Source organism: Schistocerca gregaria, chromosome 4 (assembly GCF_023897955.1).
Source record: "Schistocerca gregaria isolate iqSchGreg1 chromosome 4, iqSchGreg1.2, whole genome shotgun sequence".
Taxonomy (NCBI): Eukaryota; Metazoa; Arthropoda; class Insecta; order Orthoptera; family Acrididae; genus Schistocerca; species Schistocerca gregaria.
The window spans coordinates 468,200,559-468,226,710 of record NC_064923.1 but is presented as its reverse complement, the minus strand read 5'-3'; the positions used below and the strand labels follow the sequence as shown (position 1 = coordinate 468,226,710).

General features: G+C 39.1%; 1 protein-coding gene across 1 annotated transcript in view; it reads right to left on the bottom strand.

Moving 5' to 3' along the window:
• Positions 1-26,152, bottom strand: part of LOC126267129 (tyrosine-protein phosphatase non-receptor type 23-like) — a 125,778-nt gene that overhangs the window by 42,308 nt on the left and 57,318 nt on the right. Inside the window, exons 3-4 of the mRNA XM_049972051.1 lie at positions 22,335-22,512; positions 9,307-9,451 (exon numbers count right to left, since the gene is read on the bottom strand). Coding sequence (XP_049828008.1) covers positions 9,307-9,451; positions 22,335-22,512 — 323 coding nt within the window. The remainder of the gene's footprint in view (positions 1-9,306; positions 9,452-22,334; positions 22,513-26,152) is intronic.

The following is a 26,152-nucleotide window of genomic DNA, read 5'->3' as shown; positions in this document are numbered from 1 at the left end:
CCTTCACAATGGGGTTCACAGAACACAATATGAGAATCAATGAAATAGCACAAATGTTTGATAATAATCACTGTTGTCCCCATTTTAAGTTACTTCTGTTTTATATGTGATCAAAGATGAACTCCACCACCCACTTGTGCAGCATTTTGCTAAGCACAAAGTAGTCAACAAAACTGCGATATCACAGTCTGTACCATGAGTATTCCAACTTTTCTGAACTGAAGAGTGACACCAGTTTTCCAAATACATCCATCAACATCACAAATAATCCAGTCTATATTCTTACTAGTCACTATATTCCACTTGCTTCTGTTCCTCCTCCTCCTATCATTATCTCACACTCAATCTAGCTTCATCCTAATCCTCATTTCACTCCACTTTAGTTTGTCTCCTCACCCTGTCACAGGCTCAGTTCCAAGTGATCTAGGGATTTAGGAAAAGTACAGACATCCAAAATGTGGATGGGCAAATGGGTATTTGAATTTCTGTCCTCCCAAATAAGAGTACTGTTTCATTAAGTGTTGTGGATTTTGGTCCAAAGTCTGGTTTGATGTATTCCCCCATAGTGGTCTATCCTGCTGAAGTCTTGTCATATCTGCATAACTACTGCAACCAAAACCACTTTAACCTGCTTACTGCAGGTTATTCTCTCTATAATTTTTAGCCCCACCCCCACCTCTTTTCCTATGTTAGCAATTTTAACTACTCGTTGATGCCTCAGGATACAGTTTATTAAGTAAGAGCATGGACGGCATTACACACAGATGCTACAAGATATTACCTTAGTTCTTTCGCATCCCAACAAAGGAATCCTTTGCACTTTATGTAATGTCCACAAAGCATTAGTTTACTTTGAGTTCTTGACCGATATAAGCAAGATGAGACATAAAGGCAGCAGACTACAATATGTTGTTGCTGTTGTGGTCTTCAGTCCTGAGACTGGTTTGATGCAGCTCTCCATGCTACCCTAACCTGTGCAAGTTTCATCATCTCCACGTACTTGCTGCAATCTACATACTCCTGAATCTGCTTAGCGTATTCATCTCTTGGTCTCCCTCTACGACTTTTACTCTCCACGGTGCCCTCCAATGCTAAATTTCTGATCCCTTGATGCCTCAGAACATGTCCTACCAAACGGTCCCTTCTTCTTGTCAAGTTGTGCCACAAACTCCTCTTCTCCCCAATTCTTTTCAATACCTCCTCATTAGTTATGTGACCTACCCATCTAATCTTCAGCATTCTTCTGTAGCACCACATTTTGAAAGCTTCTGTTGTCTTCTTGTCCAAACTATTTATTGTCCATGTTTCACTTCCATACATGGCTACACTCCAGACGAATACTTTCAGAAACGACTTCCTGACAGTTAAATCTGTACTCGATGTTAACAAATTTCACTTCTTCAGAAACGCTTTCCTTGTCATTGCCAGTCTACATTTTATATCTTCTCTACTTTGACCATCATAAGTTATTTTGCTCCCCAAATAGCAAAACTCATTTACTACTTTAAGTGTCTCATTTCCTAATCTAATTACCTCGGCATCACCTGACTTAATTCGACTACATTCCATTATCCACAATTTTGCTTTTGTTGGTGTTCATCTTATATCCTCCTTTCAAGACACTGTCCTTTCCATTCAACTGCCCTTCCAAGTCCTTTGCTGTCTTTGACAGAATTACAATGTCATCTTGTGAAACTCAAAGTTTTTATTTCTTCGCCATGGATTTTAATACCTACTTTGAACTTTTCTTTTGTTTCCTTTATTGGTTGCTCAATATACAGATTGAACAGCATCGGGGAGAGGCTACAACCCTGTCTCACACCCTTCCCAACCACTGCTTCCCTTTCATGTCCCTCGACTCTTATAACTGCCATCTGGTTCTGTACAAATAGTAAATAGCCTTTCGCTCCCTGTATTTTACCCCTGCCACCTTCAGAATTTGAAAGAGAATATTCCAGTCAACATTGTCAAAATCTTTCTCTAAGTCTACAAATGCTAGAAACGTAGGTTTGCATTTGCTTAATCTTTCTTCTAAGATAAGTGGTAAGGTCAGTATTGCCTCAAGTGTTCAATATTTGTGAGAAATCCAAACTGATCTTCCCCAAGGTCAGCGTCTACCAGTTTTTCCATTCGTCTGTAAAGAATTTCCATTTGTCTGTAATGAATTCACATTAGTAGTTTGCATCCGTGACTTATCACCAAATAGTTCAATAATTCTGTTTTCTTTGGGAGTGGAATAATTATATTCTTCATGAAGTCTGAGGGTATTTCGCCTGTCTCATACATCTTGCTCACCAGATGGTAGAGTTTTGTCAGGACTGGCTCTCCCAAGGCCGTCTGTAGTTCTAATGGAATGTTGTCTACTCCCGGGGCCTTGTTTCAACTCAGGTCTTTCAGTGCTCTGTCAAACTCTTCACGCAGTATCATATCTCCCATTTCATCTTCATCAACATTCTCTTCCACTTCCATAATATTGTTCTCAAGTACATCACCCTTGTATAGACCCTCTGTATACTCCTTCCACATTTCTGCTTTCCCTTCTTTGGTTAAAACTGGGTTCCCATCTGAGCTCTTGATATTCATGCAAGTGGTTCTCTTTTCTCCAAAGGTCTCTTTAATTTTCCTGTAGGCAGTATCTATCTTACCCCTAGTGAGATATGCCTCTACATCCTTACATTTGTCCTCTAGCCATGCCTGCATAGCCATTTCGCACTTCCTGTCGATCTCATTTTTGAAACGTTTGTATTCCCTTTTGCCTGCTTCATTTACTGCATTTTTTATATTTTCTCCTTTCATCAATTAAATTCAATATTTCTTCTGTTACCCAAGTATTTCTACTAGCCCTCATCTTTTCACCTACTTGATCCTCTGCTGCCTTCACTACTTCATCCCTCAGAGCTACCCATTCTTCTTCTACTGTATTTCTTTCCCCCTTCCAGTCAATTGTTCCCTTATGCTATTCCTGAAACTCTGTACAACCTCTGGTTTAGTCAGTTTATCCAGGTCCCATCTCCTTAAATTCCCACGTTTTTGCAGTTTCTTCAGTTTTAATCTACAATTCATAACCAATAGACTGCAGTCAGGGTCCACATCTGCCCCTGGAAATGTCTTACAATCTAAAACCTGGTTTCTAAATCTCTGTCTTACCATTATATAATCTATCTGATACCTTGTAGTATCTCCAGGATTCTTCCATGTATACAACCTTCTTTCATGATTCTTGAACCAAGTGTTAGCCATGATTAAGTTATGCTCTGTGCAAAATTCTACCAGACGGCTTCCTCTTTCATTTCTTACCCCCAATCCACATTCACCTACTATGTTTCCTTCTCTCCCTTTCCCTACTCTCAAATTCATGTCACCCAAGACTATTAACTTTTTGTCTCCCTTCAGTACCTGAATAATTTCTTTAATCTCATCATACATTTCATCAATTTCTTCTTCATCTGCAGAGCTAGTTGGCATATAAACTTGTACTACTGTAGTAGGCATGGGCTTCATGTCTATCTTGGCCACAATAATGCGTTCACTAAGCTGTTTGTAGTAGCTTACCCGCACTCCTATTTTTTTATTCATTATTATACCTACTCCTGCATACCCCTATTTGATTTTGTATTTACAACCCTGTATTCATCTGACCAAAAGTCTTGTTCCTCCTGCCACCGAACTTCACTAATTCCCACTATAACTAACTTTAACCTATCCATTTCCGTTTTTAAATTTTCTAACCTATCTACCCGATCTGACATTCTACGCTCTGATCCGTAGAATGCCAGTTTTCTTTTTCCTGATAACTATGTCCTCTTGAGCATTCCCCGCCCGGAGGTCCGAATGGGGGACTATTTTACCTCCGGAATATTTTACCCAAAAGGACGCCATCATCATTTAACCATACAGTAAAGCTGCATGCCCTCGGGAAAAATTACAGCTGTAGTTTCCCCTTGCTTTCAGCCATTCGCAGTACCAGTACAGCAAGGCCGTTTTGGTTAGTGTTACAAGGCCAGATCAGTCAATCATCCAGACTGTTGCCCCTGCAACTACTGAAAAGGCTGCTGCCCCTCTTCAGGAACCACAGGAACCACACATTTGTCTGGCCGCTCAACAGATACCCCTCCATTGTGATTGCACCTACAGTACAGCCATCTGTATCACTGAGACACACAAGCCTCCCCACCGACGTGGCAGGTTCATCAGCGGGGGGAGGGGAGACTTCAATATAAATGTATTAAATAATAATAATGTCACAGTAAATTTTTGTGACTTAATTCAGAAATATGCTTTTAATTTAAATTTCACTGAAAGTACTAGAAGAAATGACCACTCTGAAACATGTATTAGCAATATTCAGGCAAATTATCAGTTTGAGGATGGAAGCAAATTCTGTTTAGATTTAGGCATATCAGATCATTCAGCACTGCTCATAGAACTTTCAAAAGTAGGGAAACCAGAATATGTGAAAACACATTTTAAAAGGAACTTTAGCAAAGAGAATGTAAATATACAGGATGTAGATAAAGTCCAGGAACACTTTCAATTATTTATTGCACAAGAACTAAACACTGTACAGATGTCATACATATTGCATTTTAAAGAGAAAACTCTTGAAAGTTTTATTTACAAACATTCGATATGCGAACCATAACTGACTCGGTAGATGTCAATATAGTAATCCAATTCTTGCCATACCTGTCCCAGCATGGCATTGTCGACTGTGGCAGTCCCTTCCTATATTCTCTCCTGGAGCTCTACTACATCACGTGGTAGAAGTGGTACATACAGCAGGTCTTTAATGTGTCTCTACAGAAAAAAGTCACATGGAGTGAGATTGGTAATCAGGAAGGCCATTTCATGACACAGCTGTCCCCTTCTGTAGCACAGCCAATCCACTGATGTGGCAGCTCAGTCTTCAGGTACCCATGAACTTCACGATGAAAATAGGGTTGAGCTCCTTCCTGCTGAAAGATGAACGGAAAGTCCGATTTCATTTCAGGCATCAGCCATTCTTGCAACATGTCGAAGTAGGACAGTGTTTTTGGCACAGAAGAATAGCCCATACAGTTTTTGACATGACAAGGCACAAAAAACATTTACCTTTGGCGAATCCCACTCAAATTCAACAGATTTGTGTGGATGCTTTGTACCCCAGACTCGATAATTATGCCTGTTCACTTTCCCATTAGTTTGAAAATTGGCTTCGTCACTAAAAATTAAGCGCTCAACAATACAGTTATTGGAAAAAAAAAAGCTCAAAACGATTGTCTTTGTCGTTGTCATTGAACTTCTGCACTAGCTCCAATTTTAATCGTTTCACAGACAACTGTCTCAGGACTTTCCACGCTGTCATTGGAGCCTTTTTGAGTTCATGGGATGCACGATGCACTGATTTCTTTGGACTCCTTATGAATGTCTCTCGTACGCACTCCACATTCACTTCACTCATACTGGGACGTCTGCTTCTCTTTGCCGGACACAAGCAACCTGTCATAGCGAATTTGTTGTGCCAGTGCTAAATGGCCTTCCTTGTTGGTGTCTTCTTACCATACTTGGTTCTAGACATCTGCTGAACAGCTGCAGCACACTTGCACACTTGTTTTTGTCGAACTCCATCACACAGAATGCTCACTCCACACCTGAAACTCGCCATGCTTGTGACTAGTGCTGACTATCGGCAAATTACCAAAATATGCTGTGGCGGTATACATGAAAAAACTTTCAGGGTTTCTCTTCAAAATGATATATGTATACCTGTACAATGTTTTGATTCTTGTGCAATAAATAATTGAAAGCGTTTCTGGATTTTATGTACTCCCTGTATTTTCTAACAAACTGAGAACTATAAACTGGCCTCTTGATAATAGTGTGTCAAGTAAAAAAAATTTCGCCGGCCGGAGTAGCCGAGCGGTTCTAGGCGCCACAGTCTGGAACCACGCAACCGTTCCAGGTTCGAATCCTGCCTCGGGCATGGATGTGTGTGATGTCATTAGGTTAGTTAGGTTTAAATAGTTCTAAGTTCTAGGGGACTGAAGACCTTAGAAGTTAAATCCCATAGTGCTCAGAGCCATTTGAACCATTTGAAAAAAATTTCATAACATTCGTAAGCTGTTTCCTAGATGTTTTCAACAAAACTCCCCCCCCCAAGCCTGGCGACAGAGAATGGCCAATAAAATAAACTGCATTACACCAGGAATAGAAGTTTCTAGTGCCAGGAAAAGACAGCTTCACAATGAGTTAAAACATAACAAAAACGCTGACTTTGTGGGATATGTAAGGAGATATAAGTATAAATTCAAAAAAGTTGTACAGGCAGCAAAAAATTTGGCTAACAACCTGTATATTAGTAAACATGAAAATAAATCAAAGGCAGTTTGGGGTGTCATCAAATCTGAGTTGGGAGTAAAGAACAAGTGCCAAGAAATTGTCCAAATAAAAATTAAAAATCATATAATTCTAGATCCTTTTCAAGTGTCAAACTGTTTCAATGATTCTTCATAAATGTGGCAAAATCAGAAGTAGATTTCGCAGCCCATCAGGACAAGGTAGATGACAACTTTGTAAACATAAAACAAAATGCAAGCCTTTAAACATTGAAAAATATTTTCCCAAAAGATATAGAAGATACTATAGTGTCTTCAAAAAAAAAAAAGAAATCAGCTGGGTGGGATGAAATTCCAACCACTGCAGTCAAGGCTGTTTATAACATCATTTTTCATCCATTGTCTAAAATTATTAATCAGTCATTTGAGGAAGGATATTTGCCAGATGTGTTAGAATATGCTGAAATAAGACCTTTGTTCAAGATAGGCTCGCCAGATGACATGGGAAATTACTGCCCAACACCAGTATGTCTTGTCGCTGAAGCTGCCTTTACCAGGTCACCCTCAGTTGAATAGTTAGGTCCCCATCTATGCTGATGCCCACTCCACCCTCTATCACCATGGTGTCTGCCTTTGTGAAGTCTTTGCAAAGTGAACTTACCTCCTCAATCACCAGACCCAGCCTTGCACTAGGTTTAAAAATCTTGTGACCTGGTAACCTCACCCTAGTTCATCCTGCCATAGTTGGCCAACACCTCTACCACGTGAACTACTTAACAACAAAACTTTCTCCTTCTTCACAACTTTTTATGACTTCTTAATTCTAAAACACTTTTTGGAAGTTTGTTGTATCCTGTCTACTTCTAAAACTACTTGTGGCTCATCACTTGCCAAGTGTGACAACAGATCATACCTGTTTCCCAAGTTGACAACAAAACTGTCTCAGAAAGTTCTACTCCTATTTCTTCCACAACCTGTTGTTTCTCTTTCCCCTTCTCCCCCTTAACCTTTCCAGATCTTGTTCTGTCTTGTCTAGTTCCACCTGAAGGGTAGCAATTTTCTCCTCCTGTTCCACTATCTTCCTATCTGTACAGCAAATCCTATACAAACAATGAAATCACAATTAGCTCTCCAATATGTGCTTGGTTCTTGCAGTATATATACATACATTTGCCCTTGATATATTTGGCCTCCATACCTGCTTACATCTTTTCACCTGCCGTTTTCTTTGAATCAACTCCCTCTTTTAACAATTTCTTATGGACTGCCTCCACCCCCCCCCCCCCCCCTCCCAACGCCTCATTCACCATTTTATTGTATCTCCTCCAGGTGTCTTCTTGTGCCTCTCACTCAGTCTTCTCCCAATTTCTCCATAAACTTCTTTCTCACTCTTCCTCATTTTCTTTATCACTCAATTCCATCAGGAATCTGCGATTGATTTACACATTTTCACTTTTAACGTGCAGTATACAAATATTTTACAAAGAAGGCCATCTCTTGAAAGTTGCTATTTCATTTCAGATACCCAGTTAACAATTTTCTAAAGATAAATACAAAAGTTTGAAGGACAAAGGTTTCACAATAATAAATTTCACTAAAAAAATCTTTAGAAATATTTTTCAATTAATGTATTTCTTTCGGTATTTCTATTATGAGTTCTCCTTTTAAAGTTTTACAAATGACCACTTGATGACACTATTTGATGTGGCTTTAGTACTATTTTAAAATCTGTCATTTCTTATTTTCAAACAATGGCACTGAGTAGTTTGTTTACAGAAGTACTATTGTTTTACTATTTTCATAAGAACTAATTCAGTGAAAATGTCTCGAATCTCTCTCTGTTCAACTTCCAGTAATCAATAAAATTCAAAATAGTCTGTTGACATTTGGTTTGCACAATTTTGTCTGGGTCATGTTTGTGTCACTGATGAATTTTGTGAAGGTTGATCAAAATCAGTTGTTCCAAACACATAATGATGCTGTGGTACACATGATTGAAGAGGGTGGTATCTGACTTACTGTGAGATAGAGGCATCCTTAAATTATGAAAAACTGCAGTACATTTGACTTTTCATAAATAGTTAATTGTGAAAAAGAAAAGTTCCTAGTGGACTCTGCACAAATTGATCAATACTCAAAACAGGCTTGTGCCAACTGGCATTAGGATATGATCCAAAAATTCAACTGAAGAAATGCAAAACATGTATACAGCAAAATAATGACAAGAGAAAATACCTGGCTACATTCACATAACCTGGGAACTAAGAAGAAATAACCTGTTTTAATGTTACAAGTTCAACCGAATCCAACAAAAGCAGTCTATTCATCAACAAATTCCAAGTAAATGATCACCAGTTTCTTTAATTAAAATTACCTGTTGTGGCCATTACTATAAAGCATTGATAAACAGATTTTCGAGAAGGTTTACAATTATTTGTTACCCACAAGTCATGAATCAAAACAGGAAAAGCAAATGAAAATGTTGCATCATTCTTCGTCTTGACAATGCCAACTGATACACAATGTTCCAAACAATTTATTACTTGGCTGACAAACACAATAAAATTATTGTGTCATTGTCTGCATTAACTTGATTTATTGATTATAGACTTCTTTTTGTTCTTTCTATGAAGCAAAAATGTGTGGACAGCAATTACCATCATTGCAAGAAGCTTTCAATCCTTCCAAAACTATGTTTTGAGGTATCAACACCAAAGTGGGGAAAAAATGTTTCCCAAATTGATTACAACACATGCAAAGTGTAGAAATTTCACATGTATATCGATACTCCATATGCCACCATATGGTGTGTGGCAAGGGGTACCCTGTAACCTGTTTAAAGGTTAATATTTTGAGAAATATTAATATTGTTTGCACAAACTTAAAAGTCTGTTCTCATATTTTCATTTCAGACTCTAACATTGAAAGTCACTCAATTCTAAAAAAAAATTTAATAATTGGTAGAAACATTTCACTGTAATATACTGCTTACCTGTTACTATAGGTCTCCTATTATCCATAATGCTCTTCTCCAATACACATTCTTGAGCCTGGGCCAGTGAAAGATAATACATAAACTGCATAATATCTGCAGCCAGATCCACTCCTGCTGGCTGTGGGAAGCTGCCTTTTAAATGCTAAGAAAAGGAGGGACAATATAATTAATTACATAATATTGTAATGCATTAATTACAGAAGAGGTGTGGGATATGACGGGGAAGGGAGAGTGGATAGGGAAGGGGGAAGAAGCTTTACTGTTGCTTGTGGGGTTGTGCAGGTACATGGTGCGGACAGGATAGTTGGCTGTTCAGTGCAGCATTTGGATGCAGTTCTTGGTGGAAAGGGGGAGAACAGAGAAGGAGAAAGGACTGAGCAGGTGTGCAGGGAGGACAGCAAGCTTGTGTAAGGCTGGAGTGAGAGCAGGGAAGGGGACAGAAGGATGTGGGGACAGCAACTAGTGAAGGTCAAGGCCACGGGGTTATAGGTATGACAGATGTGTTATAGGGAGCATGTATTTCAGAAAAGCTTGTGTTGGCGGCACAGGATATGAAGTAGTCACTGACACCAGACACAAAAGTCGTGTGGCAAGCTTGGCTACAGGGTGGTGGCCTTGGCCACAGATTGGCAATGGTCATTATTGCTGTCAGACAGCTTGTTAGTGGTCACGTTTACATAGGATACCACACAGTTTTTTATACCAAGTTGGCAGATCAGGTGACTGTCTTTGATAGGTTATGAGATGTCTGTGACATGACTGGAGTAGATGGAAGTAGTAGGATGCATGGGACAGATCTTTCAGCTAGATGTATTATGGGTATATGAGACATACAGCATGTAGTTGGCATCAAGTGTGGGTTAGTGAGGGGTAATAATATTGCCTTGGTTGGGTGGATGAGAAAACATCACTGTGGGAGAAATGGAGAGAAAAATTCTCCCTACCAGGCACAATATTATTTGGCTTTCAAAAGGCATTCGACTCAATTCCGCACTGTCGCTTGCTCCAAAAAGTGTGCGCTTACGGTCTATCCGATGACATATGCAGTTGGACAGAACGTTTTCTCCCCCATGAATGATGGACCATGCCATTGGTGGGGAGGCTTGCATGCCTCAGCGATACAGATAGCCGTACCATAGATGCGACCACAATGGAGGGGTATCTGTTGAGAGGCCAGACCAACATGTTGTTCCTGAAAAGGGGCAGCAGCCTTTTCAGTAGTTGCAGGGGTAACAGTCTGGTTGATTGACTGATCTGGCCTTGTAACACCAACGAAAATGGCCTTACTGTGTTGGTACTGTGAACGGCTGAAAGCAAGGGGAAACTACAGCTGTAATTTTTCCCAAGTGCATGCAGCTTTACTGTATGGTTAAATGATGATGGCATCCTCTTAGGTAAAATATTCTGGAGGAAAAATATTCAGATCTCCGGGCGGGGGCTACTCAGGAGGATGTAATTACGAGGAGAAAGAAAACTGGTGTTCTATGGATCGGAGTGTGGAATGTCAGATCCCTTAACCAGGCAGATAGGTTAGAAAATTTAAAAAGGGAAATGGATAGGTTAAAGTTAGATATAGTGGGAATTATGAAGTTTGGTGGCAGGAGGAACAAGCCTTCTGGTCAGGTGAATACAGGTTTATAAATACAAAATCAAATAGGGGTAATACTGGAGTGGGTTTAATAATGAATAAAAAATAGGAGTATGGGTAAGCTACTACAAACGGCATAGTGAATGCATTATTGTGGCCAAGATAGACTCGAAGCCCACACCTATCACAGTAGTACAAGTTTATATGCCAACTAGCTCTGCAGATGACGAAGAGATTGATGACATGTATGATGAGATAAAAGAAATTATTCAGATAGTAAAGGAAGACGAAAATTTAATAGTCATGGGTGACTGGAATTCGATAGTAGGAAAAGGAAGGGAAGGAAATTTAGTACGTGAATATGGAATGGGGGTAAGGAATGAAACAGGAAGTTGCCTGGTAGAATTTTGCACAGAGCATAACTTATTCATAGCTAACACTTGGTTCAAGAATCATGAAAGAAGGTTGTGTACATGGAAGAGACTTGGAGATACTAGAAGGTTTCAGATAATATAATGGTAAGAGAGAGATTTAGGGACCATGTTTCAAATTGTAAGACATTTCCAGGGGCATATGTGGAATCTGACCACAACGTATTGGTTACATTATTACTATTAAAACAGATGAAACTGCAAAGAGGTGTGAAATTAAGGAGATGGGATCGGGATAAACTGACAGAACCAGAGGTTGTAAAGAGTTTCTGGGAGAGCATAAGGGAACGATTGAGAGGAATGGGGAAAGAAATACAGTAGAAGAAGAATGGGTAGCTTTGAGGGATGAAGTAGTGAAGGCAGCAGAGGATCAAGTAGGTAAAAAGACAAGGGCTAGTAGAAATACTTGGGTAACAGAAGAAATATTGAATTTAATTGATGAAAGGAGAAAATATAAAAAATGCAGTAAATGAAGCAGGCAAAAAGGAATACAAATGTCTCAAAAATGAGATTGACAGGAAGTGCCAAATGGCTAAGCAGGGATGGGTAGAGGACAAATGTAAGGATGTAGAGGCATATCTCACTAGGGGTAAGATAGATACTGCCTACAGGAAAATTAAAGAGACCTTTGGAGATAAGAGAACCACTTGTATGAATATCAAGAGGCCAGATGGAAACCAAGTTCTAAGCAAAGAAGGAAAAGCAGAAAGGTGGAAGGCGTACATAGAGGGTCTATACAAGGGCGATGTACTTGAGGACAATATTATGGAAATGGAAGAGAATGTTGATGAAGATGAAATGGAAGATACGATACTGCGTGAAAAGTTTGACAGAGCACTGAAAGACCTGAGTCGAAACAAGGCCCCGCGAGTAGACAACATTCCATTAGAACTACAGACGGCTTTGGGAGAGCCAGCTCTGACAAAACTCTATCATCTGGCGAGCAACATGTATGAGACAGGTGAAATACCCTCAGACTTCATGAAGAATATAATAATTCCAATCCCAAAGAAAACAGGTGTTGACAGATGTGAGAATTATTGAACTATTTGAGTAATAAGTCATGGATGCAAACTACTAACGTGAATTCATTACAGACAAATGGAAAAACTGGTAGAAGCCGACCTTGGGGAAGATCAGTTTGGATTTCGTAGAAATATTGGAACACTTGAGTCAATACTGGCCTTATGACTTATCTTAGAAGATAGATTAAGGAACAGCAAACTTACATTTCTAGCCTTTGTAGACTTAGAGAAAGCTTTTCACAATGTTGACTGGAATACTCTCTTTCAAATTCTGAAGGTGGCAGAGGTAAAATACAGGGAGCAAAATGCTATTTACAATTTGTACAGAAACCAGATGGCAGTTATGAGTCGAGGGACATGAAAGGGAAGCAGTGGTTGGGAAGGGAGTGAGACAGGGTTGTAGCTTCTCCACGATGTTATTCAATCTGTATATTGAGCAAGGATTAAAGGAAACAAAAGAAAAATTCAGAGTAGGTATTAAAATCCATGGCGAAGAAATAAAAACTTTGAGTTTCACCAGATGACATTGTAATTCTGTCGGAGACAGCAAAGGACTTGGAAGGGCAGTTGAATGGAATGGACAGTGTCTTAAAAGGAGGATATAAGATGAACATCAACAAAAGCAAAATGTGGATAATGGAATGTAGTCGAGTTAAGTCGAGTGATGCTGAGGGAATTAGATTAGGAAATGAGACACTTAAAGTAGGAAGTCATTTCTGAAAGTATTTGTATGGAGTGTAGCCATATATGGAAATGAAACATGGACAATAAATAGTTTAGACAAGAAGAGAATAGAAGCTTCCAAAATGTGGTGCTGCAGAAGAATGCTGAAGATTAGATGGGTAGATCACATAACTAATGAGGAGGTATTGAATAGAATTGGGGAGAAGAGGAGTTTGTGGCTCAACTTTACTAGAAGAAGGGATCAGTTGGTAGGACATGTTCTGAGGCATCAAGAGGTCACCAATTTAGTATTGGAGTGCAGGGTGGATGGAAAAAATTGTAGAGGGAGACTACAAGATGAATGCACTAAGCAGATTAAGAAGGATGTAGGTTGCGTTAGGTACTGGGAGATGAAGAAGCTTGCACAGGATAGAGTAGCATGGAGAGCTGCATCTAACCAGTCTCTGGACTGAAGACCACCACAATAACAACAACAACAATAGCAAGTTTTCTAACAGACAGAAAGCAGCATGTCATCCTGAATGGGGAGACTTCAACAGATACAAGCGTAACATCAGGTGTGCCCCAGGGCAGCGTAATAGGTCCACTGCCTTTTATGATTTACATAAATGATCTGGGTGATGGTATTGACAGCGGCATTAGACTGTTTGCTGATGATGCTGTAGTCTACAGGAAAATAGTATCACACAAAACTTGTGAACAAATCAATGAGGATTTGCAGAAAATAAACGTGTGGTGTAATGACTGGCAGTTATCTCTCAATATTAGTAAGTGTAACCTACTGTGTGTAACAAAGTGGAAATCCCCATTAATGTACGAGTGCAAAATAAATGCCCAGTCTTTGGAAGCGATAACATCCATCAAGTATTTGGGTGTGACAATTTGAAATTATCTCAAATGGAACAATCAGAATTCACAAGTAACGGGTAAGGCGAACTCTAGATTGCAGTTTATTGGTAGAATCCTGAAGTGATGCAGTCCTTCAACAAAGTAAATTGCTTACAATACGTTAGTTTGTCCAGTCTTAGAGTAATGTTCGTCTGTATGGGACCCTTACCAGTTGGGTCTGATTCAAGAGATTGTGAAAGTCCAAAGAAGAGCGACAAGATCTGTGATTGGTACATTTTGCCTTCGCGAGAGTGCTGCAAATCTCATAGAAAGTTTGAAGTGGGACACACTTGCAGACAGATGACACACTAAACAGAAGGGGCTGCTCACTAAATTCCAAAATCTGATCTTCACCCAGGATGTAGAGCATATATTATTACCACCAACTTTCAGCTCACACAATGATCACCATTCAAAGATAAGGGAAATTAGAGGTCATACTGAGGAGTTCAGACAGTCATTTTTACTTTGCGCGATCCGCCACTGGAATAGAGGGGGGGGGGGGGGGGTGGGGGGGGAATATGTCTTTGGCGCGAAAAGTGCCCTCCGCCACACACCACTTGATGGTTAGGGGAATATATATGTAGATGTAGAAGAGATGTAGATGTAGATGTAGATATAGAATGAGAGGCAGTTGAAACCTTGATGGAGAATGTGATTCAGTTGCTCCTGTCCTGAGAGGTGCTAAGTCATGGAGGGGGCACCCTTTTGCTCGTCAGTGAGTATGTGGGGGATGGCAGACTGGGGAGTCTGTTCTGTTTCTGGACAAGGTTGGGTAGCATAATTTCTACCTGTGAATGTCTCAGTGAAGCCCTTGGCAGAATGACTGCTCGTCACTTCACACACAATGACCATGAGTGGCAAGACTGTGTGGAACAGACCTTCTGGTGTGAAATAGATGGCAGCTGTCAAAATAGAATATTGTTGGTGATTGGTCGGTCTGACAAGGACAGTGGCATTGACAGAGCCATCCATGAGGTGGACGCTGACACTGAGGAAGGTGGCCTGTTGGTATAGTAGGACCAGGTGAAGTGAAGTGAGGTGAAGTTCTTGAGGCTCTGGAGAAATATGGGTAGGGTGTCCTTGCCCTCAGTTCAGATCATAAAAATAGAATGAAAATATAGGTGTGAGCCCCATATAAATCATTTTGCTAAACTGCTCATTTGATTTTCAGCTCTCCTCATCACAATGTTGGTGTCTGATCCAAGATTCTCCATTATCAATAAAACCCCTTCTTTTGTTTCACTGAAATGAAGACATTATCCCTTTCTCATACTTTTATAAGTAATATTTTAGTGTTGATTCTTTAATTTGTGTCTATTGAGCTATATTATCTTCTGGCTTAAACACTGCAGTCTTTTATTATTCCAAGCTGTTACTGAGGAATTTTAATATTTTTGGTACCTTGCTCCAGAAACATCTTGTACATACTGAATGACTGACACTTGGAATCTGCAGTTAACAGAACCTCCGCAGAAGTTATGACCTTTTCGTGGACATAGTAGAGAACCCTCTGTGCATATTTGGACCCCACCGCAAGCTTTTGATACCTTGGGAAGTTTCAATAGACACATGCATAGCAACAAAAGTATTGCTATAGAATTTGAAAAATCTGGTTTTGAATTTATAAGAAAATTTATGATAAAGTTGAGAAACCATTATTTAATCTTTTCTGTGATCATATTACAATCAAGTAAATGTGGAAAGAGCTTCTGTTCATGTGACATTAGCAGACATGTAACAGAACAAAAGTTGGCCTAAGCACTAGCTATCAAAACTCTGATTCATTTACTTGGAAAAGAGAGGAAATGATGGGAGAATTGAAGAAATATGGAAATCATCCAGTCTCCAGATCAAAGGAAACGCTAAGGGGCAGGGATGGCAAAGAAATCTACAAAAACAACTAGTAACAGAGGAGGTGTGAAAACCTGACAAATTATATGTGGCACAGAGGACAATTCACTAGACAGAGTTTAGAGAAGGATAGATGAGGCAAATGTTGACAGCATTAGTGGGAAATGATAAAAGAAATAAATAATACAAAAGAAATTACCACTGGGGAAATCCAACAACAGAAGTTACAAAGTATAAACTAGACCCAAGAGGGACAAATAAATGAAATGAGTCTGGAAGAAAGTAAAGGGGAGTACATAGTATAGATGAAGTAAGGCAAGGTAAAGGAATCGGATGAAGAAATTCAAAAGAGGCCTCATATTCAGGTGATTTTCCGAATCTATCAGAAGTAAGTGGATAGTTAACAGCAGCAGATACTCTAGATGGATTTATAGAATAGGCACAGATTATTCTTCACACACTAACACTTAGTAAAGTTTCTCAGAAATGCTCCCACTATTAAAAGGAGTATATAATGAAAGAAATGTCAGCTCTAAAGGAATGAAGAACAATGATTAAGTTGAGAAGTCATGCCAGCACTTGTGTGAAGATTAGAAAACCATGAGGGACATAAGAAATTCCTTCTTCATGAGATTATAAACAATTTATTAGTAATTTCTCACCACTCTGAAACACAGATTGGAGACAAGTAAAATCTTTGGAATGCTAAGGCACAAAACATGCCTCAAATTTTAACTCTCCTTGTGACATTTACTTATTAAATTTTATCCTACAAACTTTTGCACCATTTTATTAACTGTCTACTCAAAAATATGAAGAGCAACATCAATTTATTATAGTAAAAATATAATGAGAATACCATGTGGCAAAGAAAGAAATGTCAAACTTCATGATGAAAAATAAGAGCATCTGATTGCTCAAGCATATGCTCATTTACACAAAACAAGTTCTTCTACTCCCCCCTTACACACACACACACACACACACACACACACACACACACACACACTACCACCACCACCAATGGCCTTTTTTTTATTTTTTATGAAAATAGCTGGCAATGTTTTTAAATTTATTACATTCATACAGATCCCTTTGTGAAACATGTCTAATTCCATGACATTACAAATATCATAATGAAAGTCTATTTTAAGAACTCACCAAATAGTGGAGGTGTTGAGTTGTTGATAGGGAAATAAACAAAGAATTCTGCAAGCTCCTCCTTTGTTTAAAAAGTGAGAGAGAGAGAGAGAGAGAGAGAGAGAGAGAGAGAGAGAGAGAGAGGGAGAGAGAGAGCAAATGTGTGTGTGTGTGTGTGTGTGTGTGTGTGTGTGTGTGTGTGTGTGTGTGTGTGTCGGTACTCTGCCAGTGACTTCCCACTTTACGGAGAGCAAAAACCATTCCAAGAAAATAACGAACCATTAGACCTTTCAGTCAATCAGCTTCAGGAACAAATGGAAGCATTTTCATTGGCCCACTAATGGTACTCAAATATGAACTGCTTTCCGCCAGGAATTTTCTCAGAGTTTATTTCCAAGTACTGGAGAACACCAGCCATCCTGGGGAAGTCACTTGTCCTTGAAACACTGTAGTCAGCAAATAGCATGTGATGTTCCTCTTGTTTTGGGCAACATTTTATTTGCTATTTTTAACGTTGTACAGGGACACTGCAGCTAATAAGGATAGCTTACTTTCTTAAGCAGCAGTGTAGTATACTTTAGCAATGAGTAAGAAGCTATTCCCACATTCAGGACATAGGCATCGGGACTGGCCGCGCAATATGGCACTGAAATACACCAGTAGCAAGAGGAAATAAAACTAGGAGTAAGCTGTGACAGTGGGTCCTACTTGGCGATTCTGAATGGCGGATACCCACCAACATTTAGGCACAAAACTAAGACATTTTCCTTATCAAATATTCATTATTAAAAGCCACCTTGAGCACAGTATCTACTAGGGTGAGCCTAAGTATTTTCGAAGCTTTATTACTACAGTGCTACCATGCAGTGAAGCATTTGTGCAAGGAAAAAAATGACAATTATTAGTCTGCCAACAATCTACAAATAGTTCCAGGGTTGGTTGGTTGGTTGATTGGTTGGTTGGTTGGTTGATTGATTTGCAGGGGGGAGGGGGGGACCTAATAGCAAGGTCATTGGTCCCATCACATTAGGGAAGGATGAGGAAGAAAGTTGGCCATCCCCTTTCAAAGAAACCATCCCAACATTTGCCTGAAACGATTTAGGAAAATCATGCAAACCCTAAATTGGGATGGCCGCATGTGGGTTTCAACCATCATCCTCCAGAATGAAAGTCCATTGTGCTAACCACTACGCCACATCACTCGATAGTTCCGAAGTTATACTAATTGTACTAATGATTTCTGTTGTGCATGAATCTCTTCAGTCGGTGTTAGGCTGCAATCCAGACTTGATGTCTGCGCAAACCATGCTCTCAAGTTTCCATAATTTTGAAGTTATTTGTGTCTAACTGTGTAACTGTTAACAGTTTTACTCTGTTTGCCAATAAATCCATTGTAATGTCATCCAAGAATTTATGTAAAGCAGATTAGCTACTCACACTTCCACTTGTAACTACATAGTCGGTATAGAAATGGGGATTAGCAGTCATGTCATTAAAGCAACTATGGTCACAAAAGTTAATAAATCAGTTAGAAAGCTGGGAGAGTGTTTCTGCTAGAAAGAGAAGATAAGCACTTGTTAGCATCTCACTTAGACAGTGAACTGACATCACTTAGTTCCAGTAACATGGACATAGAGGCATTATGGGCAGAGTTTAAGCAGATTATAAATTGTGGTCTGCAGAATTATGTGCCTAGTAAGTGGATTAAGGACGGAAAATACAAACTATGATTTAATAATGGCATTTGGAAAAAGCTGAGGAGGCAGAGGCTGTTGCATTCTCGGTTCAAAAGAGAATGCACAAATGACGACAAGCAAAGCTTAGTAGAGATTCATGGGTCTGTGAAAATACCTATGCACAAAGCGTACAACTGCTGCCACCCTCATACTTTAGCAAAAGGTCTGGCAGTGAACCCGAGAACATTCTGGTCCTATGTAAGACTTCTGAGTTGGTCTAAAGGTTCCATCCAGTCACTTGTTGACCCGTCTTGTGTGGCAGTAGAAGATAGCAAAACAAAAGCCAAAGTTTTAAATTTCACATCCAAGAAATAATTCATGCAGTAGAGTCGTACACAAACATACCATCATTTGACCATTGAACAGACTTGTAGGGACAACTTAGTAATAAGTGTCCCTGGATATAGAAAAAATTGAAGGATTTAAAGCAATTCAGTCACCTGGTCTAGATGGAATCCCAATCTAGTTTTTCAAAGAGTACTCTACAGCATTGGCCCCATAATTAGCTTGCATTTATCATGAAACTCTCACCCAGCAAAAGCCCCAAGCAACTGGAAAGAAGTGCAGGTGACTCCTATTTATAAGAAGGATAAAAGAATAGACCCACAGAATTATGTACCAATATACCTAAGATCAGTTTGCTGCACAATCCTTGAAAATATTGTCAGTTTGAATATAAAATATTTTCTTGAGACTGAGAAGCTGATGTCCACAAATCGGCATGGCTTTAGAAAGCATCATTTGTGTGAAACTTTGCTTGCTCTTTTCTCACATGATGTACTGCAAACTGTGGATGAAGGACAACAGACAGATTCCATATTTCTAGATTTCTGGAATGCATCTGACACAGTGCCCCCTTGCAGGCTGTTAAAGAAGGTATGAGCATATGGAATAGGTACACAGGTATGTGAGTAGCTTGAACACTTCTTAAGTTATATTCCCAGTATTTTGTCCTCCTTGGCAAGTGTTCATCAGAGACAAGGGTATCGTCAAGAGTGCCCCAGGGAAGTATGACAGGACTGCCATTATTCTCAATATACATACATGATATGGCAGACGGGATGGGCAGCAGTCTGCAGTTGTTTGCTGATGATGTTGTGGTGTACAGTAAGGTGTCAAAGTTGAGTGACTTTAGGAGGATAAAAGATGACTTAGACAAAATTTCTAGTTGGTGTGATGAATGGCAGGTAGCTCTAAATGTAGAAAAATGTAAGTTAATGTGGATGAGTAGGTAAAAGAAACCTGTAATACTCGGATACAGCATCAGCAGTGTTCTGCTTGACAGAGTCACATTGTTTAAATATCTGGTCATAATACTGCAAAGATATTTGAAATGGAACAAGCACATGAGGATTGTGGTAGGAAAAGTGAATGGTCAACTTCTGTTTCTAGGAAATTGTAGTTTGTCTGCAAAATAAACTGCATATAGGATGCTAGTATCAGCTGTACTTGAACACTGCTTTTGTGTTTGGGATCCGTAACATGGAGTAAAGGAAGACTTTGAAGCAATTCAGAGGTGGGCTGTTAGATTTATTACTGGTAAGTTCAAATAACATGGAAGTATTATGGAGATGCTTTGCAATCTCAAGTGGGAATCCCTGGAGGAAATGTGTTTTCTTTTCAAGGAACACTATTGAGAAAATCTAGAGAACTGGCATTTGAAGCTGACTGCATAACGATGCTGTTGCCTCCAACATACATTGCGAATAAGGACCATGAGAAAGATACGATAAATTAGTGCTCATATGGAGACAGTAATTTTCCCTTATTCTATTTGCAAGTGAACAGACCACAAAATAACTATTAGTGGTACAGGGTACCATCCGCCACATGCTTTAAGGTGGGTTGCAGAGTACCAATGTAGATGTAGATGCATGGTAGACTGTATGCATCTCTGAATGAATTCAGTGTGCTACAAGAACTGCTTCAAAGGACTATGCAGGCAAAAACAAGACACAGGAAAGGTAGTGAGGAATTCTAAATAATGACTCACTAAGTTTATCCGAGAAAAGCTTAACTTAAATTTTGCAGTCTCATGTGGAAAGCAACAACCAGTTGTACTGTATATCACCTATCCTACTTTCTACCGACTCATGGCTAGATTGAAATTTAAGGAGTTTTAATACCATGGGGTGGAGGTGTGTGTGTGTGTGTGTGTGTGTGTGTGTGTGTGTGTGTGTGTGTGTGTGTGTGTGCTTGGGATTAAGGGAAGACTGGCCCGTTCTCCCCAGGCAGGACAAAAGTTTCCTTTCCTGGATCCCAGGAACTGACCCTGCAAACCCGACAGCCACCAAGCAGGCACACTCATGAGGCTAGAAAATGATATGTTATTCATATACTCTAGCTCTTAAGGAGGATTTGTCCAAATGCTATCAAAATCTTGTTAATTTTCCTATCAATGATTCAGGACCTCAATTATTTCACGACTTGTTACTTTTACTCCTTAAATCACAATATTTTTTGTTATACATACATATTAAGTCCAGCATTTTTTGCAAAAGCCTAAAAAGTCTGTCTATTAGAAACAGAACACAGCAGTGATAACAAGCACAACTGAAGGGAAAAGTTATGCATCTTTCACATTATCTACAAAGGTGGTTTGAAAGGTTCTTGGAACGGAATAGAAAAAAAGAACGTACATCACTGAAACATTTGTCATTTTTCAATGTAGTCTCCTTGTAGATTAATGCAATTCATCCAATGATGTTCCAGTGCCTTGATCCCATCTCAAAAATGAGTTTCCTCCAGGCCTGCAAAATAGATGCCAACTCCGGCTATCAGTTCTTCATTTGAAGTGGATCTTTGTCCACCAAGAAAAATTTTCAGCTTTGGGAAGACATGCAAGTCTCAAGGATCAGTATCAGGTGAATAAGGTGGGTGTGGCAACAATTCATACCTTAGTTCATGTAACTTTGCCATAGTGACAGCACGTGTGTGGGCATGCACTATCTTGCAGATAATTTATCCATTTTTAGTTCTTCAGTTAAAATGTGATACACTCTTTCAGATGACATCCGGCAAGCTTAATAAATTTCACACGCTTTCAATTGGTGATCTTCCATGACCATTTTGTGCACCTTTGCAATGATTTCTGGAGTAGTGACACATCTTGGTCGACCACTACGTTGGTCATCATCTAAGCTCTTCCAACCAAATTTAAATTAATTTGTCCACTTGGCAACAGTTGAATATGAAGGAGAAGATTCCCCAGTGAATTCTGGAAATTGGCATGAATGTCCTTCACTTTCATACCTTTCTTTATGAAGTGCTTAGTTACTGCTCGAATCTTGATTATTTCCATCTTCGCAAATCACTACACAGGAACAACAACAGAGCCACATCACCACCACAGCTCTCTTCCAAGAACACAGATTTGACACGTATTTACAGGCTACAGACCAATGAATCACACATGAACAACTTCTTGCGCTAGTGCTGACCTCTCATGGTGATTCCAAGAACTTTTCAAACCACCCTCATACATGAAGTGTATCATTAATAAATTATGAGACCGAATTGCTGACATTTGAGAGGAGAAATGTCCAGAACATTTTGTATTTTGAAGGTAAGTCTGTCCAGTGATTCTGTCTCATTTTTTATTAGTTTTCTCAACTGAATATTCCTTTGATACAATTAAACGATAATATTGTGCAAGAAAAATTACAGTACAAACATTTACCTCAAATGCCCCGGCTGCATACTGAAAATGGGCACAGGACATTTTTATACCATCAGCTGATACTCTGGTATCCAAGGCACCTAATTGTGTGTGTAATGCTCCCATATTGTAGAGGATGCATAAAATTTCATACCGAATATCAGCTATAGTATGAACCATACTTCCATACACATTTCTCCTGAAAAAGCAGCATTTCAAAAATACAAGAATAATATTAAACTCGTAGTAAATCAAGTTACACCAAATAGTTACATGAAACGGAGTACGGAGATAAATAAAAAATATAAGATACACAAAGAATGTAAAGTATGAAACTCAAAATGAAACCAAGAGAATAACGAATAGTCAAGACTATATAGTCAGACGATTCATTGATTCTTATAAAGCCAGAGGAGCCTTTCAGTTAAATAAGATGGTAAAGTGGACCCAGTCATTTACCAAACCAAGATGAGCCACTCCTTCCAGCCAGAAAGGTATAATATGCCTGCACAAAATGTTTGTACAACAGGTAAGGGCGTATTCTGCACAAATAAGTCAATTTTACAGCTGAGTTTTAATAACCAGCTTGAAAAATACCATTATGGTTCTTTGGTTTATGCTCAAATAGAAAATACACAAACAAAACAGAAGTGCTTTTTTGGTTAAAGTGATGGATGGACAGAGTGTGATTCTGTATCTTCTGTCTCATTTACAAATTAAGTCAAAATATGTAAAATTCTTTATACTATTAAGTAACTAATTATGAGGCTCAGTGGATAGAATACATACCAAACAAACTTAAAATGGTATGTCGTTTAAGGTCCTAGTCAATGAGTGGTTGACCCTTAAATGTGTGAACCCATTAAGTGTGTACAACATAATTCTTCTCATAATACAGTTCCTTCCAAAGTATCTGCATTTTACTCTGCAGATAATGCACTGTTAGCTGCATTAGGCAGAAGACTTGCTTTGTTGGTGCTGCACATTTTGCTGATTTTGACTGAGATAAACTCACCACACAGTGTTCTTCTTTGGCACACCAGTGTAGAAGTGTGCACAGAAATGGCTAAGTGAAAAGTCTATGCAATATGCACATTTATTTAAATCTGAAAACCAACGTCAGAATTTTCCTTTGTGTAAGGCCACCTGTACAAGATGTGTGTGTTGCTTTGAAGTTCTATATTCACATATTTTACTGTTAGCGTCACTTCTGCATAATCTTTCATTGATTGTGTCAATACCCATAAGTATTGTGATATATTGTGAAATACTGAGCATTCGCAAGTGTCGCGATAAACTCTTACTGTTACCGTCAATTGTAGGCTTGAAGTTATTTGTACTCTTTTAAAATTTTTGAGAATGGAAGGCCTATCCTCATCAACACAATTGTTTTCTAATTTCATTGTACAATTAAATGAGAAACAGGTTATTTCTGAGAATTTTCAGACACTCACGAAATTATATTTTTGTAAGTGACAGCTATGAAAGTTTTGGATACATAAATTGTTTTGAAGTAAATCAGTGTTTGTAGTTCACAGTTCTGTCAAAGAATACACCAATTCTGAATTTTGTTGTATATAAACACACATAAACATGGGTTTTTTGAGAATTTTCAGTAGCTACTATTGTCCTTTACATAATCTATGGACAATCTGTAGTAAATCAGCATTTGTGATTTAATTACTGTAGCAGTTTGGTCCCATAAGATCTTACCACTGTGCATTCAGACCCTTCCTCATCATTGTATTCCTGAGAAAGAACTGCACTCACAGTGTAATCAGATGCCTCCATTGAAAGGATAAATAGTTTTTCATAATCAACAAAGGTGAATGCATTATTGTCCTTCATTTTTCTCAAAGCTTCGTCACACTCCTCTGTCCACTCAAATTCAGCATCCTTCTTTAACAATTTCATCAATGACTTGGCTATCATATCATAATCCTCCACACAACAGCAATAATAATTTGCCAGTCCGAGAAATGATTGCAGCTCCTTAACATTTGTAGGTACCATAAAATTATCTACAACTTCTGTCAACCTAGGGTCTGGCTTAACTCCACCTGGAGTAATAATATGTCCCAATTACTGAACGTGTGACTTAGCAAATGAACACTATATTCAAACTTAGGTGTGCATTTTGCACCTTAGACAACACATTCAATCTCTCATATAATCCACTAGCAACCACAAAAGCTGTTTTGGGTTGATCTGGCGGCGCAATAAGAATTTTGTCGTAGCCAGAGCATACGTCAAGGGTGGTAAAATTATTACAATTCCCTAATCGGTCCAATGTTTTGCTGATACAGGGTAGGGGTAAGCGTCAGGGGTAGTGACTTTGTTTACCACTCTCATATTGACACACAATGATAGGATTTCTCTCCATTTATTGATTTTTTTGGGACCACGACTACAGGTGATGACCATGCACTTCCAGAGGGTTAAATTATCCCTGTAGGCAGCTGCTGCAGAATAGTTTCTTCAAAAACAGACTGTAAATGATATGGTAATCTACATGTTTTTTGAACAGTCTGTCTAGCACCTCTCATGAAAATTTTGTCCTGTATGAAGTCAGTTGCTGGAAAATACTGCTGTTCCTCAAATAGCCATTCATACGTCATCAGAAATGAGTACAAATGATCCTGATCTGATTCAGGCAAATGTACCAACTTTTCTTGCAATTTATTCCTAAATGCATGTATCTGTCTCACTGGAAAATTCTTCCTCTTACTTTGCATAAACTGTTCTTCATATTGAAATTCTGTTTCTGTGACCTCTTCTCCACTTGCCAGTATCATTCCCCATTGAATCTCGATATCTTCTTGACTGAAATTGTCAACACAAACTGGTACTCTTGGTTTACTTATGCTTCTCTTAACATGGATTTGCAACTGGTTGCCAATATCATTCTGGATGAGCAGATCAACCACAAAGTGCAATCTCAGTGTATTTGAGTTTTCACATCAATCCAGAGAATTTTTCCTATACCTCCACTGATTCTGACAGGGGCTGTAGTTTTTAATGCCTATGTACTTGGTTCTATTGGAGCTTGTGGAAGAGACCTCATAACCACAAGTTCCTCACGACTGAAGCATGTAATTACTGCCAAAACAGTGGGTTGCCTCACTGAATTGAACAGTTCACATCTTATAATCTATCAGTGCCTGAAAATGGTGCTGGAAATCAATCCCTAAAATGGTACAGAAATCTTGTCTGCATTTCCCCTCTACTTTCATGTCAAACCCATATTTTTTCCATTGATTTGCAGATCGATATTACAAGTTCCAGCTGCTATTATTATCTCCTCATCTAAGCCACTTACATTATACCATGGCAGCTTACTTGCATGCTTGTCCCGTTGGGGCACAAACATAACACTAATTTGAGCTCCAGGATCTACTAACATATGGACGATCTTTCCTCTCAACGTACCAACATGTACTAAATTTGCCACTTCATCAATCCTTCCCTTCTTGACTGGATACGTACATCTGGCTGGGGGTCAGTGTGGGTGGCAAGACCTACTCCTCACATTTTTCCCCAAATTGTGTACTGTTCCACTGAGGCCTCACATTTCTTCTGCCATTTTGCAGAGAAGCCCTCTATGGAAAATGTCTCTTGTGTTGTGGACATTTGTCACTCAGATGCCCAATCATGTGGCATTTTGTGCAACAAGGAGTGTGACAACAGTGCAATTTGACTTTCCACACTGCTGGCAGTTGGTATCATCAACAAAAACGAGGCACGATTCATTACTGCAGACAGGCGTTGAAAGCAAATAATCCTGCTTCTTTTAGTATTAACACTACTGAACTAGCTAATGTGGAGAGATGGGGAGGCTA